Source organism: Rhipicephalus sanguineus, chromosome 2 (assembly GCF_013339695.2).
Source record: "Rhipicephalus sanguineus isolate Rsan-2018 chromosome 2, BIME_Rsan_1.4, whole genome shotgun sequence".
In the NCBI taxonomy this organism is placed as follows: domain Eukaryota; kingdom Metazoa; phylum Arthropoda; class Arachnida; order Ixodida; family Ixodidae; genus Rhipicephalus; species Rhipicephalus sanguineus.
The window spans coordinates 18,998,243-19,015,724 of NC_051177.1; the positions used below are offsets into that span (position 1 = coordinate 18,998,243).

The 17,482-nt window shown below is 44.7% G+C and overlaps 1 protein-coding gene across 1 annotated transcript in view; it reads left to right on the plus strand.

Moving 5' to 3' along the window:
- LOC119382480 (C-Jun-amino-terminal kinase-interacting protein 4-like) overlaps positions 1-17,482 on the plus strand; it is an 81,771-nt gene that overhangs the window by 35,848 nt on the left and 28,441 nt on the right. The window contains 5 exon segments of the mRNA XM_049412212.1: positions 10,787-10,880; positions 10,882-10,955; positions 11,435-11,611; positions 11,613-11,697; positions 12,678-12,824. Of these exon segments, the coding sequence (XP_049268169.1) occupies positions 10,787-10,880; positions 10,882-10,955; positions 11,435-11,611; positions 11,613-11,697; positions 12,678-12,824 (577 nt within the window).

Consider the following 17,482-nt stretch of genomic DNA (forward strand, 5'->3'; position numbering starts at 1 on the left):
TTTTCTTCTGTTATAATGCGGTGCTTAGCAAGGGGCGTTTGTCGGACCCGCGATGACGACGAGAAACAGTCCTTGTATTGCAGGAGCAGAGTTTTGAGCTTATCTTGCTTGACCTTCGGAAGGCTCGGGTTGACGTCAAAATCCCGTTCGGGACTTCTATTCGTTGAAGCAGGTTCGACAGCATCGAAGAGGGCGAAAGCATCGCTGGCGGCTACACATTCGTCGATGTAGGCAACCGTCGTACCCATGTTGAGGTGCCTATATTCGTGGCTGAAGTTTGTCAGCAGTACCTTTGCTTTACCGTCATGCAGCTCGGCGATACCTCTTGCGACGCAAATTTGACGATTCAGGAGTAGTTCAGCACAATCGCTCTGATGGTGTCACGCAGGTCATCAGACTGCAGCGCCTGAACCTCCCCGTAGGTCGTCGTAGGAATGCGGCGGTTGTACTGCCTAGTGCGGATTTCTAGTGCCTTTTCGATTGTGGTGGCCTCCGAAAGGAATTCCGAGACCGTCTTCGGCGGGTTGCGCACAAGTCCGGCGAAGAGTTCCTCCTTCACTCCCCGCATCAGGAAGCGAACTTTCTTTTCTTCGGACATGGCTGGATCGGCATGGCGGAATAGGCGAGTCATTTCTTCGGTGTACAGTCCGACGTTCTCATTGGGGAGCTGTACACGGGTCTCGAGAAGGGTTTCAGCCCTTTCTTTGCGGATGACGCTCGTGAAGGTGTGGAGAAATCCGGTGCGGAAGAGGTCCCATGATGTTAGCGTGGACTCTCGATTCTCGAACCAGGTCCTTGCGCCATCTTCAAGGGCGAAGTAGACATGGCGTAGCTTCTCGTCGCAGTCCCAGTTGTTGAACGTGGAGACCCGGTCGTATGCCTCCAGCCAGCTTTCTGGATCCTCGCATGGTGATCCGCGGAATGTCAGCGGCTCCCTCGGTTGATGCATGACGACCGTTGTAGGTGGCAGGGGGTCTGTCATCGTCTCGGCGGTAGACGTGACGGTCTTCAGCTGCCTGGCGTTTTCGGGAAGGAGCCCGTACTCTGGTTGTAGTCCCTTCTGCCGGCGGCTGGTTCGAGGTTCCGGGTTGACCTTAGAGTCGTCTTCTTCGCGGCTTGGGCTTGGGTCAGCGCTCCGCGGTGGCGTCCGGATCATGAAGCAGCACCTCCACCAGATGTCACGTGGTCGTGACGTCGACGAAGACAGCAGTCGGCGTTTGCAGGATGAAACTGTTTATTTGGCCGAACTTGTGGCCGGAAAATGAGAACTAGGACTACAGCAATACACGCTGTACAATGATAGCGGCGAACAGGGCGTCGTCCGTCGATCAACTGACAAGCGGTCAAGTGCGTCGGTTTTTATACAGGTGCTATGGAACTTTCCAGCGATATCGCTGGTGGCGGCGTTATCTCTCGATAAAGCTGGAACATTCGCGTGCGGCGCGAAATCTTAACAAAACGATCTACTACAATCGAGAAGTCTCTCGAACACTGCTTCGCGGGCAGCGTCGAGCGTTGATAATCGCCCTTGCTGGTCAAACCCAAAAAACATCAAAATAGGACAAGAAGTGGGCGTGGCAATATAAACTTTCGTGGGAGTTTCATGACCAGTAAAAAGTATTGAGGGACCATGCTACCACTGAGACGCGACCGCATGAACGAAGCCAGGTGCCGGGCGAAGAGCAGTTCGGCAAAAACGGAACCTTTGAACCACGTGCGCCGTTCCCCATGGCAACGCCGAAGAGGTTCTTTTTTCCATGAATCAAACAAAAACGAACAAGCAGCATTTTATTACGTCTCTTGATGCACAAAAGGTTCTTTTTTTATTGCAGCTAGTTTGATTACTAGTGATTAATTGCAATCAGACGCTCTCACGTCATTGGAATCATTTCCAAAATGTCCCACTTGTGGCGCACGTCGTGTGATACATTTAGCTTAATTTCTCAGTAAGTAGAACACTGCTGTTGATAATATTGCTGTTTTAGACGTTGTCATACATTGAGCTTTCACTCTGACATAAATTGTCATTTGCCTTTCATCATCAGCCTGTCTACGCCCACTGCAGGGCAAAGGCCTCTCCCATGTTCCGCCAATCAACCCGGTCCTGTGCTTTCTGCTGCCACGTTATACCAACAAACTTCTTAATCTCATCTACCCACTTAATTTTCTGTCTCCCCCTCACGCGTTTGCCATCTCTTGGAATCCAGTCAGTTACCCTTAATGACCACCGGTTATCCTGCAGACGTGCTACGTGCCCAGCCCATATCCATTTCTTCTTCTTGATTTCAACTATGATGTCCTTAACCCCCGTTTGTTCCCTGACCCACTCTGCTCTCTTCCTGTCTCTTAAGGTTACACCTATCATTTTCCTTTCCATCGCTCGCTGCGTCGTCCTCAATTTAAGTTGAACCCTCTTTGTAAGTCTACAGGTTTCTGCTCCGTAGGTAAGTACCGGTAAGATGCAGCTGTTATATACCTTCCTCTTGAGGGATAGTGGTAGACTACCATTCATGATTTGATAATGCTTACCGAATGAGCCCCATCCCATCCTTATTCTTCTAGTCATTTCACTCTCATGGTTCGGCTCCGCGGTTACTACCTGTCCTAAGTAGACGTACTCCTTTACAACTTCCAGTGTCTCGCCACCTATCGCAAAGCGCTGTTCTCTGCCAAGATTGTTCCACATTACTTTAGTTTTACGCATATTAATTTTCAGACCTACTCTTCTACTTTCCGTATCCAGTTCAGTAATCATGAGCTGTAATTCGTCTCCCGCGTTACTCATCAATGCAATGTCATCAGCGAATCGTAGGTTACTGAGGTACTCTCCATTAACTCTTATCTCTAACTCTTCCCAATCTAGGGCCCTGAAAACCTCCTGTAAACACGCGGTGAATAACATTGGAGAGATCGTGTCTCCCTGCCGTACGCCCTTCTTTATTGGGATTCTGTCGCTTTCTTTATGGATAACTATAGTGGCTGTGGATCCGCTGTAGATTTCTTCCATTATGTTTATATAGGCTTCGTCGATGCCTTGATTCCGCAGTGCCTGCATGACTGCTGATGTCTCGACCGAATCAAATGCCTTCTCGTAATCTATGAAGGCTATGTATAGGGGTTGGTTGTATTCCGCGCATTTCTCTATCACCTGATTGATAGTATGAATATGGTCTATTGTTGAGAATCCTGTACGAAATCCTGCCTGGTCCCTTGGTTGATTGAACTCTAATGTCGTATTAATTCTGTTAGCAATTACTTTTGTAAATAGCTTGTAGACAACGGACAGTAAGCTTATGGGCCTGTAATTTTTCAGGTCCTTGACGTCCCCTTTATTATGGATCAAGATGATGTTGGCATTCTTCCAAGATTCTGGTATCCTCCCCGTCGAGAGGCACTTCGTATACAGGGTGGCCAGTTTCTCTAACATAATCTCTCCACCGTCTTTCAACAGGTCTGATGTTACCTGATCCTCACCAGCTGCTTTGCCTCTTTGCATTGCCTTTAGGGCTTTCTTTACTTCTCCTGTCAATACTGGTGGGATGTCAGATTCCTCTGCGCTATTACTCCTTCTTACGTTGTCATCCTGAATGCCTCGGCTGCTGTACAGATCTCTGTAGAACTCTTCCGCTACCTCAAGTATTCTATCCATATTGTTTGTGACCTTGCCTTCCTTGTCCCTTAATGCATACATCTGATTTTTGCCTATGCACAGTTTTGTCTTCATAGCTTTGAGGCTTCTTCCGTTCTTTAGAGCATGCTCAATTCTCTCCATATTATACTTTCTTATGTCGGCTACTTTACACCTATTGATTAACTTCGAAAGCTCCGCCAGCTCTATTTTGTCTGTTACATTTGAGGCTTTCATAGCTTGACGTTTCTTAATGAGGTTTTTCGTCTCTTGGGATAGCTTACCAGTGTCCTGTCTAACGACTGTACCCCCGACTTCCACTGCACACTCCTTGATGATACTAGTCAGATTATCATTTATTGCGTCTACGCTAAGGTCGGTTTCCTCGGTTAAAGCCGCGTACCTATTCTGAAGTGAAACTCTGAATTCCTGAACTTTCCCTCTCAGAGCTAGTTCATTAATTGGCTTCTTGCGTATCAGTTTCTGCTGTTCCTTCCTCACGTCAAGTTGAATTGTAGATCTTACCATTCTATGGTCACTGCATCGGATCTTGTTAACTACTTCCACATCCTGTACAATGCCCGGGTGGCCGCACATTATGAAGTCTATTTCATTTTTAGTTTCGCCATTAGGACTCCTCCACGTCCACTTACGAGTAGCCCGTTTTCTGTAGAAGGTATTCAAGATGCGTAAATTATTGCGTTCTGCAAACTCTACTAGTAACTCCCCTCTGGCGTTTCTAGAGCCGATGCCATATTCCCCAACTGCATGATCTCCAGCCTGCTTCTTGCCTACCTTTGCATTAAAGTCGCCCATCAGTACAGTATACTGTGTCTTTACCTTACTCATTGCTGATTCTACGTCTTCGTAGAAGCGTTCAACCATTTGATCATCATGGCTGGATGTAGGCGCGTAGGCCTGTACCACCTTCGTCTTGTACCTCTTATTAAACTTAATTACGATACATATCGCCCTCTCATTAATGCTATAGTATTCCTCTATATTGCCAGCTATATCTTTATGAATAAGGAACCCCACTCCTAGTTCTCTTCTGTCAGCTAAGCCACGATAGCATAGGACGTGTCCGTTCTTCAGCACTGTATAAGCCTCCTGTGGCCTCCTAACCTCACTGAGCCCTATTACATCCCATTTAACACCCTCTAATTCCTCGAATAGTACAGCTAGACTCGCCTCACTAGATAAAGTTCTAGCGTTATACGTAGCCAAATTCAGATTCCAATGGCGGCCTGTCCGTACCCAGAGATTCTTAGCACCCTCTGCTGCGTCGCAGGTCTGACCGCCGCCTTGGTCAGTTGCTTCGCAGCCGCTGGGGACTGAGGGCCGAGGGTTAATTGGTGTATTCATGTGGGAGGTAGTGGCCAAGTACTACACCAGGGTGGCCAATCCTGCTCTGGTGAGGGAGTGCATTGCTGGCTGTGGTCACCAGTGAGGCTGCACCCCAGGCCTTTTTACACAATTCCATCATCACGCGGATTTTTTTTTTTTTAATCCGGTTGGGAATTGTCCGGCACCGGGATTCGAACCACGGACCTCTTGCATGCGAAGCTGATGCTCTACCACTACACCATCGCTGCAACTCTACTGCAACTTTAGTGTCCCTTTAACAGCGCGACTGCCGCTGCCTTCATCGTCACGACCACGTGACAATAGCCTGGGCACCTGTGATGAATAACCTGCGATGAGCCTGAACAATAACTTCATTCAAGGTTACTGAGCTGTAACTGAAGCCATTCTCCTGAATTAAAGGAGTACTCTCACAAAATTTTGAAAGCGAGGCAACTTAAAAGATAGATTTGTGTGGACATACATATATCATCTACAAGATATAAACAGCAAATATAGCCTAGAACATATTAAAAATCAATTTTAAAGTGTATTTCATGCAACTGAGTGCAAAGTGGAGTGCCTTGCAACATCGACATCGGTTTGTATTTAATGTAAACAACCAGCAACCAACTACATCACAAGTTTGTGTTGGCTGCCATGCTCCTCATGTGGGCTTACTGTGGCTGTTGTCAGTGCGCTGCTCGCATGTGCATGTTGCTGCAGCGCGTCACTGTTTTGTGTGCTTATGTGGCTAGCTGTGTTAACGACAATACCTTCCTGCTCTGACCTTTCTTGGGGCTCTCTGAAATGGAAACTGCGACATGGTGCTATAAAAACATCTCCGAATAACAGTCATGCTCTCGAACAAGCGAGATTTCCCGCCATGATAAGTGGATCACTGGCTACTAATTGCAACAGACAAACTATGATACCAGATTTTTCTGGCAGTGCTCCTTTCAGACTAACTTTAGGGAATATTTAAAAATCTTTACACGGGGCTTGCAATTTATACATATTGAATGTTGGTATTGGCTTTGGTCTATTTGGTGCAAAAGACTGTGTTTCACTTATCCAACTTTGCCTCTGCAGTATTTTTATGCATGCAACGATGCTGCATAGTACAATGTTTTAAAGATATGTTGTTGTCTTTGACAGATTTGTGAGCTCTTTCTGTGCTATGACATTTCGCCTGTGCTAGAACCTCACTGTATGGAACTTCCCGTTTCAGAAGTTGCTGCGTGTTTTTGTACGCATTATTCGTCTCTGCTGCTTTCAAGATGATACTTTCTATGAACAGTGCACGTGTAGTGAAGAGCTTGTAACTTGAGTAACTATCTAGTGCTAGGATGTAGCTCTGCAGCTGATACGCTATCGCAAGTGAGGTTGTTCACTTTTCCGAAAGAAGACAGAAGGATCACCTGGGTTGCAGCAATCCAACAGGACATTTGGCTGCCTATGAAGAACTTGCTGATCTGTTTTGCCCTTTTCAGTCAAGGCAAGTACTTGTCTGGGAATTATGTCAGTACTGGAGCTTCTGTTGTCTTAAACTGTAGTTCTGACAGCTGTCTTGCAAACATGTGCTGTTAGGAGCAGCAGGCAGGATTCCACTGGAATTGCAGCTTTACTGCACCACCATGCTAATGTTACAGTGCCAGTGCCAGTAAAAGCTACTTCACAGCTTCTTGGAGCAGTTTTAGTGAATGACATTGCATCAAGTGTTTATGAACGGAATCATGCAAAAAATTTGACTAACTATGTGATCCAAAGCATTGGCATGTTGGGTAGGCTTGGAGCAGAGCTTTCTTGTTGACAGCACCTACTGCAGCAGCCACTATCATACGGCACAGTGCATAGATGAGTACACTAGCACGGGAGGAACATGACTGGCATTATAGTTAGCATCCTTGATTTGGGGCATATCATGTGCTGTTTATTGAGGAGACCAGGGGAAATAGCCAATTCATTACGTTGATGAGAGGAATCACTGCCCCTTTCCGACTGCTCCTGCAGCAGAAACAGTGGGGACATGACAGTATTGGTTACTTTTACTGCAAGTTACTTTCTGTGTGTGTTGTTTTCCATTTAATGTCACCATAGCTTGCTGCGATCACTGAATTGAGGTTCAGCAGTGGTTGCTTTTGTGCTCATTTTCAAAAATTGCCTGCAACAATGCCAGACTGCAGCCTATTGTGCAGTGTCTGCTATATTGTTTAATAATTCTTTTTTCAGGCGGACCATCATCTGATTTGACTCATCATGACCTGACTCACATGGTGCTTTTGTATTCAGCACAAAGGAATCTGGAGTGAAAATTTTCAAGATAGCGTCATTTCAAGAACCTTTCTAGCAGTGTATATTTGAGTCTGCACCAAATGGCTGTGGCTAATTGACACTTACCTGTTATAATGTTGCTCATGAGGACGTGTGCCTCATGAAGGCTCGTGGCATCAAGATGCAGTGCAAGGAGTTGCAGGAAAATGATACTCCAGAAAAATGTAGCATTGAAAGACATCTTTATTTGTCTAATACTGGACTTGGCTGCTTCTGAGATCTGGGTTGTATTTCTTAGGCTTGTGCGAATATTCGAGCACTTCGAATATTCGAACGAATATTACAATATTCGAATTCGCTTTGAAACGAATTTAAATTCTATAAAATTTCGAAGTATTCGAAATGAACGAATAGACAACATAAACCGCATGTAGCCCCCTGTAAAGGTGGTTTCACTGCAGTGGAGGGCTGCTGAACTATGAATACACTTTTCCAGGGGAAATCCGCACTGCCGTGAAGACCCACTTCAAAATTAAATGAACATATATTACCCTCACATCGATTCATCATTTTTTAAGTTTAAAAGCTTGCTATACTGGCTTATATGTTCTAAGCATAGTAAATTTTAAAACGTAACATATTTTAAAGGTTATCACTTGCATTCTAAAGAAAGTCAAATCCTGCTACTACTCAAAGTTGTTTCCACTTCCCTTTCAGCCAAAAAGAATGACATATTCATATGCCTTGTTTCAACTTTAAAAATATTGCGCAGGTTAACTTGGTCATGACAGATATGCTAATTTTTCTTTATAATATGTGGTATATACTATTCGAATTCGCTTCGAAATTATACGACCAAATCACTATTCACTTCAAATTCACTTTGGACCTAAACTTTACTATTCGCACAAGCCTAGTATTTTTTTAAAAAGGAAAATGAGCCAATTGTTTGTTTTCAGATATTGTCAGTGATGCTGGTGTACATATGCCATTTAAAAGAATGGTAGTTATACACATGTTTGGTGTCTGCAAATATGTCTGCTCCTGTGCTCATGATATTGTGTCTGGGCCTTCTAGCACAGAGCCATGCATGCCGGTTCGGCATCTTGTAATGCACCATTAGTTCATCGTATCAGTGTAATGTTTTCTTGAGGAAAAACTGGTATGGCACAAAGAAGGCGGGGACGAAGTGAGGACACGAACTGACAGACATGCACACGCTAATGATACTCCAGAAAAGTGTACTGACAGACACACATGCCAATGGCGCGCATGTCTGTCGGTACATTTTTCTGGAGTATCATTGGCGTGCATGTCTGTCAGTTCGTGTCTTCGCTTCGTCCCCGTCTTCTTTGCGCCATATCAGTTTTTCCTCAAGTAATGAACCAACTATCTCAGCAACAAGCCCTGTTGACGTAATGTTTTCATTGATGGATCAGTGTCCTGGCAGAGAACCAGAGAAGTTATCCACATGGTAATCTCATGATCGCTGCAAGTTTGCTGTCCCCAGACATTTCAGGACCCACACTCTGAAAATGACAGAAGGGCAATTTACTGTGTCAAGATGGCTATGCAGAAGCCCACTGCAATGAACATTACACATCAAGTGTATTCCAAGTATATGAGCACTCCAAGACAGAGATAGCTCGTTGTAATGCCACCTTTGTCACATTACATAGGCTCATGCTGATAAGGCCTTTGACAAGGAGCTGACTCTATATAAAGGACTATCCGAGAAGATAAAAGAAGAGCAATGCCCTTACTGAGAACAGGTGTTTGGTCAGAGAAGGTCAATGCTTTTAATGATCTCAATAAAGAAGTGCATTCAGCCGCTTGGATCTGATCACCATGACAAGGCAGCTCTCAAATGATGTCTACGTAGAACAGGCTATTCGTTGGCTCTGTCATAGTTCAGGTTGGCACTCAGGGCGGAAACCCACAAGGACTCAGGTTAAAGTATAAGTCAGTAGCTGTAGCGGATAAGAAGAATGTTTATTTACATGACTTACAAGAGTGTTATTTACAAGACTGTTTACATGATCTAATGATTTTGCAGTAGTTTCTTGTTGTAGTTTTGTAATATTGCAAATTGCTGGAATTCCTTTTGTATGAGCTTTCTTTTACCTGTCCTGCTCTTTAATTTTGAAAGCAATCGAAGCCCAAGCCAGGGGCTTCTCTTATATAAATTGTTTCATTTTAAGGTGGAAATAAATAAAATAAGTGTGTATATTTCAAAGAGTGGTGAGCTACTAAAACTATGACGGTCCTTAGATGCATGACATCAGATGGAAGCTTTTACTTGCACCAACTATCCTGTAATTCTTTTCATGCGTAAGCATTTCTACACTGACGTGATGAGAAACTTGTGTGTTGCCACACCTTCCGTCAGTCTATCTGTTCCTCTGTCACTTAAGAAGAATTACTATGAAGAAGTAAATGTATAAAACAAAATAAATTTTCTTGGTGGTGGTTCGTTTCAGGCCTACGGCTTGTAACCATGCTTGGAAGCCTAGTGTCTTTCTTACCTACTGGTTACCCCCCCCCCCCCCTTGCAGTCTCAGATGGTGACTGACTATATATCTGAACCACGGGAATGCATTGTACCGGTGATAAAAAACAAATGTAAAAGGAGCACATTTCTGTAAAGGCTTTGTTGAAGTGCTCCGTGGCAGTGGAATAAAAACCCTTTCTACGACAAGATATAAAGACGACGTGGAGCATTGTAACCTTTAGGAAAATTCTTAGTGCGGAAATTTGATGTCAAACATGCATTTCCGTGCCCGCAAAGTGCGTCTTCTGGTAAGCCTTTCTAGATGCTCACGAACCTTAGAAAGAATATGGAAGACGCCTTACCATTGCCACCCGACAACAATGTTCCAGGGAAACCTGCAGCCATGAAGTTTCCTACAATAGGCCACAATGCAGAGGAAGCTTACAAAATGCAAGTGTGTGATACAGGTGTCATCAGGGAACAAAGAGCTCACTACTAAACATAAAAGTGACTGTACAGCGTTTGGCTATGGAAATGTGATATTTGGAGGGCATCCTGCAAGTAGCTTTTTTCATCACTGCTTGGGCACAGTGAGCCCATGCCATGTGGTATACACTGAAAGCGAGAGCCTCTGTGATTGAATTCGGTCCCCAAGCATCACCCAGTTCTTTCAAGCTGTGCAGACCTCTTCAGCTGCCATGCAGTTCCTTATATAGCATTTTAATTGCTCAGTACTATATATGTGTAAGGTAAGTTGTGTTTGGATTCTGTTTAATACTCTTGGTATTGTGTTGAAAAAGTTTTTTTTTTGACACATTTGTTAAGTTTGAGCACCTTGCTTGAGAAGCTTCTCATGTTGCACATACACCTCTCGTACAATGCACTTTTTTTTTTCTCCTGAGAGAATTCTTGCTGTTGCATGTTTATTGGCAGGCTTTGATTTTCAGATTGGAGCACGAGGTTTATTCCTTGTCCAGTGCTTAAAGTCAGCTGGTACTTTGGATGTTGGGTCAAGCACTTTTGAAATGCTTTGTTCCTTCTTTGTGCAGCTTCAGTAATCTGTTCAGCGCTGCTGACAAGCCACAGCAGAAGCCAGTGTCGACTGTGAATGTCCGCTACAATGCTCCTTCAACGAGACTCAGCCCCTGCCCTAGAGTCGATGCGGAAGAAGAGGCTGGGGGAAAAGCATCGAGGTTTTGACTTTTTGGACAGTGACCTGTGAGTGTGGGCACCAACTTTCACATAATTGTGATCAGTTACCCAGAAAAAAAAAAAAAATTGCTGCAAGCGGGGAGCTAGAAAGGTGCAGGGGAACAAAACTTTGCAAAAAAACATTTTGCTTAGCAGAACCTAAGTTATTGCTCGTAGCTTTGCTCAAAGTATTGAATGAAAAGTTCTGGCACATTTATATTTCGTGGCCTTGTCATTAAACATAACATCTTTAAGGGTATAGTTGTATATTCTTGCATCATGACACAGTCCTTGTTTCATCCATGCACAGCACATTTTTTGTGAAGATTGCCAGTTAACCCAGCACCTTGTTCTGCTAGCATGCTTCATTCCAGCAACACAATGTTCACCCTAGCGTCAATTGGGAAAATGTGAATGACCTTTTTACTTGACCAGCAACATCACTCATGGAATCGACTGTGCACGCAAGTAAAGGCAGCTGTTTGTTACATGTGTGCATGCTACAGGGCATCAGAAAGGCTGCAAGCACAGCGTGCCCGTGAACGTCGGGAGCAGTACAAACAGGTGCGGGCCCACGTGCGCAAGGAGGATGGTCGAGTTCAAGCATATGGCTGGAGTCTGCCAACCAAGACGACGCCTGTGAAACTGGACCTGCCCCAGCCTCCACTGAATGCAACAACACAGCGAACATGGGGGTGCACCATCCCACGTGCCTGTGCCAGTGCCTGTGTTCTGCCGTCCACTCCAGGAGACCAGCTCCCCCATGAAGGTGAGCCTGGCTGCATCTTGGGTTTTAGCGTGTCGTGCTCGGCTCTTTCTGTGTCCCTCACTATTTCAAGTTCTGATTTTACCAATAGGGGCCAACACTGAGGTCGCAAAGTACAAAAATATTGCTCCCTAACTATTGGTATTTGCTTGCCTTAGCCAATGTCATTAATTGCGCCTTGACCAGCACTATGTCTATGGTATGAGCTACACCTACTAGCTTTCTCAGTAATTTTATTGCGTTTAAGCCTTGGTGCAGTTTCATTTTACTTTACAGTAGTGGCCACTGCTAAGGTGAACACGGGAGCGCGTGACAGCACTCCGAGGAGCACCACTGCCAGTGCCTGGGGAAACTAGCGTTGCAGGCACAATCAAATTGACAGGTGCTGCTTGAAGCCCGTTGTATGCTGCGGTGCTTGCCTTCCGCCACATTCGTTGTCATCTGGATCACATGCTGCAGCTCGGAACATGCAGGACAGTTACTGTGATCTCTCCTTTTTAATTATGGTGGTAATTAAAGAGTGAAGTCTCACAAAATTTGTCTGTGCTTTCGCTAAACGCTTTCATATTATCGCCATACAAAGCTTTCGACGTAAAAAGTGGCCACGCTTCACTGCCAGCAGCATGTCACTGTGCATTTGAATGTTCCAAGGCTCCGAACTACCTAAGCACTGCTTCATAGTGTAAAGAAAGCAAACCTCAACTGAAAGAAGTTAATGTATTCTTCAAAGGATGGTGCACTATGCATAGGGAGAAACCATGCGCAATGCGGTAAGAAAACCTGTGCAATTCAATCACGAAAAGCTTGTTGGCTGTCTCGTGTAAAGTCATTTTTCGTCGTATCAAGCCTCTACTCTTGATTCAACTCTCCCAACCTGTTTGCTGTTGCAGATGTGCGTACAGTCATTTCAAGTGACAATATTTCTGTGGTGCATCTCTGGAAGGTTGAACAGCCTTATGTGAACAGTTGCTTCTATTTGGCAGGTCTGGTGTGCAGCTGGGGTAAACCTGACAGGTGGGCGAACGCGTGATGGGGGTACCATTGTTGGCGCCAGTATTTTCTACAAGGAGCAGAAAGCCGATGCACCATCACCAGCGGATGACATCGACAGGCTAGAGCTTGAACTCAGGGTAAGGGGTCGATTACAGCCCAGTGTGCATTTGTGTATGCAGTGCGACATTATTCCTTCGCTTCACCCTTTCACCACCATGAAATAAGAAAATTGTGCCATATTTACTGCAATTTTTTTTTCACTCAGTTTATAGAGCTTTTTTTCTGACTAAAGTGGCACCATTATTTCAATTCAGTGGGATTCCTTTTTTCCAAAATTACATTTAAAAAATAGCTTGAAGAAGGCTTCACTGCATGGGCAGAATGTTATCAGTAGAGACCGGATTTTAGGCAAATGCCTATTTTGGGCCTTGTGCTCTTATTGCGCCATTTTGATATATGAGCATGAATTAGCGGTTAAGAAGGGCTTTCATAGTGTATTTATAGTGCCTATAAATGCCTATTTTTGGCGTTTGTGCCTAAATGCTTACAAATGCCTGTTTTCAAAATTGACACTTATATGAGCGCTATTTAGCCTCAAGTTTCGCTCCCGGGTGCTGTTTGAGACCGTTATTCATGTTAGTGCGTAATATTTACTGTTGGGAACTATGGGGTTCAACCTAGTCCTCTAGTTCAACCAACTCCTGGAAAAAACCACTAGCAGCAGGTAAGCGGGACACGCCGGCGAGCATTCGTCGCCATGCTGACATGGCCCGAGCAGTTGGTGAATGCGAAACCGTGGAGAGCTGTCAGCGGAAAGGAGAGTGAAGAGCAAAAAAAGAAAGAAAGAAAAATGTGATGTGCACACAGCTTTTGTTTTGTTTATAATTTACTTTTTAAGGTGTTCACTGCAGTAGCGTAGCCAAAAATCTTTTTTGGGGGGTGGACGGTGGGACAACCATACTTTACATATGTTCGTGCATGCGTTTGTATGTGTGTGTGTATATACACACATGCATAACTGAAAACATTGGGGAGAGGAAGGGGTTGAAACCCCCACCAGCCTGGCTTCGCCAGTGGTTTACTGCCAGGGAAGAAATAGGCTCTACGCAATTCGACCCGGCCAATAGGAGGAATCCCTCCTTTTTGGTCCTTTAGTGATCTGGCTGCCTGCTCCTGCTCTGCCTTCTCAGTCATGCCGAAAAGACACCCAGGAGTGCCTTGATTCGACAATGGACACTTGACTCATCCTGCAGAACACGGGAGAGACCATGTTCTGCGAACCGTGCAGGACAAAGCACAGTTGCACGGCTATGTTCAGCCGTTGGCGCCTTTGTGCCATCTTAAGCAATGACATTTTTGTTTTCCTGTCGTAGATAGAGGTCGCACATGTCTTTGTTTGAAATTATTTGCATTTATGCAGTCATGGGCATGTTACCAGTAAAAAGTAAGTGTTACAGTTACCTAGTCCAAAAAAGTAACTGTTGCTGTTACAGTGAAAAAATAATGTTGTTACTTTCCCGTTATTGTATAAACTAAGTAATAGATCACAAATGAAATGATAGCATTTATTTGATAAAAACTTGCGAAGGCATGCAGGTAGTCATAATTGCACATGGTAAAACCCTAAACGAAGGACACAGCTTTATTGGTCTTTTATACCGTAATAATTATGCCCTTCTTACCAAAATGAAATTGTTGCTTTTCAAATCTGTGTTTATGTAACAGGCGAATTATTGCCAGCTTGTATGGGGAACTACCGCGCACACAAATTTAGGAAAAGGTCTACGTTCTTCAAACGAAAGCTTTACGCCTTATTCAGGACTGTACTCACGAGAACATCTTTCTGCACAGCTCTTCCAAACTGCTGCTATTCCAAAGGTTTAGTGTGTAGAAAATACGCCTAGTTCGTCTATATAAGTACGAAATAAAAAATAATATATCAGTGCTTAACGAAATAGCAGAACTAGCAGAAAGCGTTTCCGTGTACACTTTTCGGCTTATGAAAAATTCAGAGTAAAGTCTTCACGCACGAATTACGGTGGCAGAATGTTAAGAATTACTCTACCCTCTGCTTTAAATGTTTTAGCCCGAAATGATGTTGATATGTATGTAGTATGTTGTAGGTCTTGGCTTCAAGCTTTTTTCTCATAAGACTCATACCTGCAATTTTGAACGTGAAATGGCCTTGATGATGTATTGTAAGCGCCCATTTTTTGCATCTCTTGAAGACTGTATGAGCACATGATCAATGTTTTCATTTTTGTATTTGCACGGAATGTGCATCTCTTGAAGACTGTATGAGCACATGATCAATGTTTTCATTTTTGTATTTGCACGGAATGTGTGTGCTACTACTGCGTGACGTTAAACAGGCTGGGAAGCCTAGTCAAGCTCTCCTAATCTTTGAGAGCGCAGCTCTGAGGCGCCTGTTCCTGCACTGAGCGGCGTCGCTGTCACCGGCGTAACCGATATAAATGAAAAAAGTAACCAATAGACATTAAAAAATGAAACGAAAAAAAAAATACCGAGGATCAAATGGGATTTGAACTCTGGCCATCTGTGCGGCAGTTGAGTATTCTACCACTGAGCCACGCTGGTGCTTGAAACTCGTTTGTAAAAAGACCCTATACACGCATCATGTCGGGCAAGGAATCGCGTTAACTTGTGTAATATAGCGTGGCAGAAAAGTAAAATTACAATCAGTCATCACGCAATGCTAATTGCGCAACGAGTGTGTGGTTTAAGGCTTCCCACCCACTGCAAAGTGCTCAGCCATAATTCCTCATCGTCATCAGCCACATGCAGCATCAACAAAGTGCACGTAATACCTTACAGATGTGTAGCGGGTACCTCGCTTATCTGCAGAAAGACAAATAATGGCATAGTGGGTGCTGTCCTACTTCACAAAAATTATGATTTATGGCGTAGTCGATACCTTGCGGAAAGCCAAAACTTCAAACACAGTGGGCCTTGTCCTAACACGAAACTGCGCTCAGAATTCGCATTAGGCAGTATCGTAATCGTCGGTGCATTTTTTCTTCCCATGCTCTGCTTTGTGAAACCTTCACGCCTTCACACCTTTCACGCCAAGCAACAGACTAAGCTCGGGACGCAGATCAGGCCTAGCCACAGAAACATCTGACAATGCAAATCCTCACACGCCAAATGGTAAATAAATGAAATGAAATGAAATGAAACCTAAAAGGGGGCCCCACACAAGCAATCATTTTGTACGCTTCATACTAGTAGAAGTAAAAAACGTGGTTGATGCAGTGACGGTAGTATCCTGGGGCGTTTATTAACTATAGCCAGAAACACACGCGAAGAGAAACGGGGAGTGCGTCACGAGTGAAGACAACGTCCATTGTGTATATTCCCAATGTTCAAGGTGTATCAGGCTCTGTTCAGAGACCTTCACGTCCGCTGGGCACACAAACCGTTTTTAAGCCCCGTTATACCTTGGGAGATGTGTTCACGAAACCCAAAGACCGCGCAGCTGCGGACGATCAGAACGGGGTCACCTACTGGTACGATGCGGGGATTGCGTCGCGACTTACATCGGTGAAATGGGCATGAAAGGATAAACGAGGCTTAAAGAACACAAGCAGAATGTTGCTAAAACAACACGTGTAACGCGTTCTAAGACGGAGCTTTCTGAACACGGCTGGACGACAGGGCATAGCTTTGACAGTGTGACGATGCTGGCTCGTGAACAAAGGTGGGGGAAAAATTAAAACTCCTGGAATCGTGCTTCATTCGCCGCAACGCAACGGCATGCAACAACTGCGGCCCCCTACAGTACATTTACAAAGACATGTCGGCCTCGGCTAATAGTTTTTTTTGTCAGTGTATACCGAGGATGCCACCTGCAGAAGAGGTGTCATTTTGTGAATAATTGTTGCGTTAAGTCGCAGTACATATTACGATCAGTTTCAAAGAAGTTTTAAAATGACTTCTCTAGTTCACGGTATTTCTGGCTCTCGACTTTTTTGCACTGCGCTGCTTTCTAGTCACCTGTCAAACACAGTTACCTTGGGGCCTCAGACGATGGAGGCTATATTTATTAACTTGGCGTCCTAATGTTCCACCAGTACACCAACAATGGAGCTAGGATGTCAAATGACAAAAAGGACATATATGCCGGAAAAAAAAAAAAAAGACAGACGTGAACTTAGCAAGCTGTTCAGTTGCAACATGATTGATTTACGACATGTAGTTTAAAAGTAAGCAGGAAAGATAATCCTCTTAGCGACCTCCTCTTTTAAACTGCGAGGGGAGCCCTATTATGGAAAGTTGAAAGGTGAAGAGGATATAGTAAAGAAGAAAGTTCGAAAAAGTGGAAAAAAGCCTTTAACGTCGGCCTTTAAAGGGCCCCTCACCAGGCCACATAGCAAATTTTAGTTAGACGCTGGAAATTGTTGTGTGCCGAATGAAGAGCAGTATGCCGCAAGAATTTTTCAAATCGGTTCACTACGAGCTGAGAAGAACAATAATTTGTAGCGGCGCGAAACCATGACGCGAGGAGGCGAGATTCAAACCCTTGCCACTCGCCCCGTGTAGCCTTAGCAAGCCAAATCCCTTCCCTGCCCTCTTCACTTGACACATACGCATGAACACGTCATGCGCATGCATGGTCACGTGCGCATGACGTGCCCGAGCCAGCCCGAGCACGCGAGCGGCGTTGCACGGTCGCTACCTTTTTTTTATGTAGCGGCCGTGGGCGTTTTGTCGGCGTTCTCTGTGGTGTACTGCCTGTTTCTGCGGGACGGGCATGAAAGTTGAGACATTTGTACGG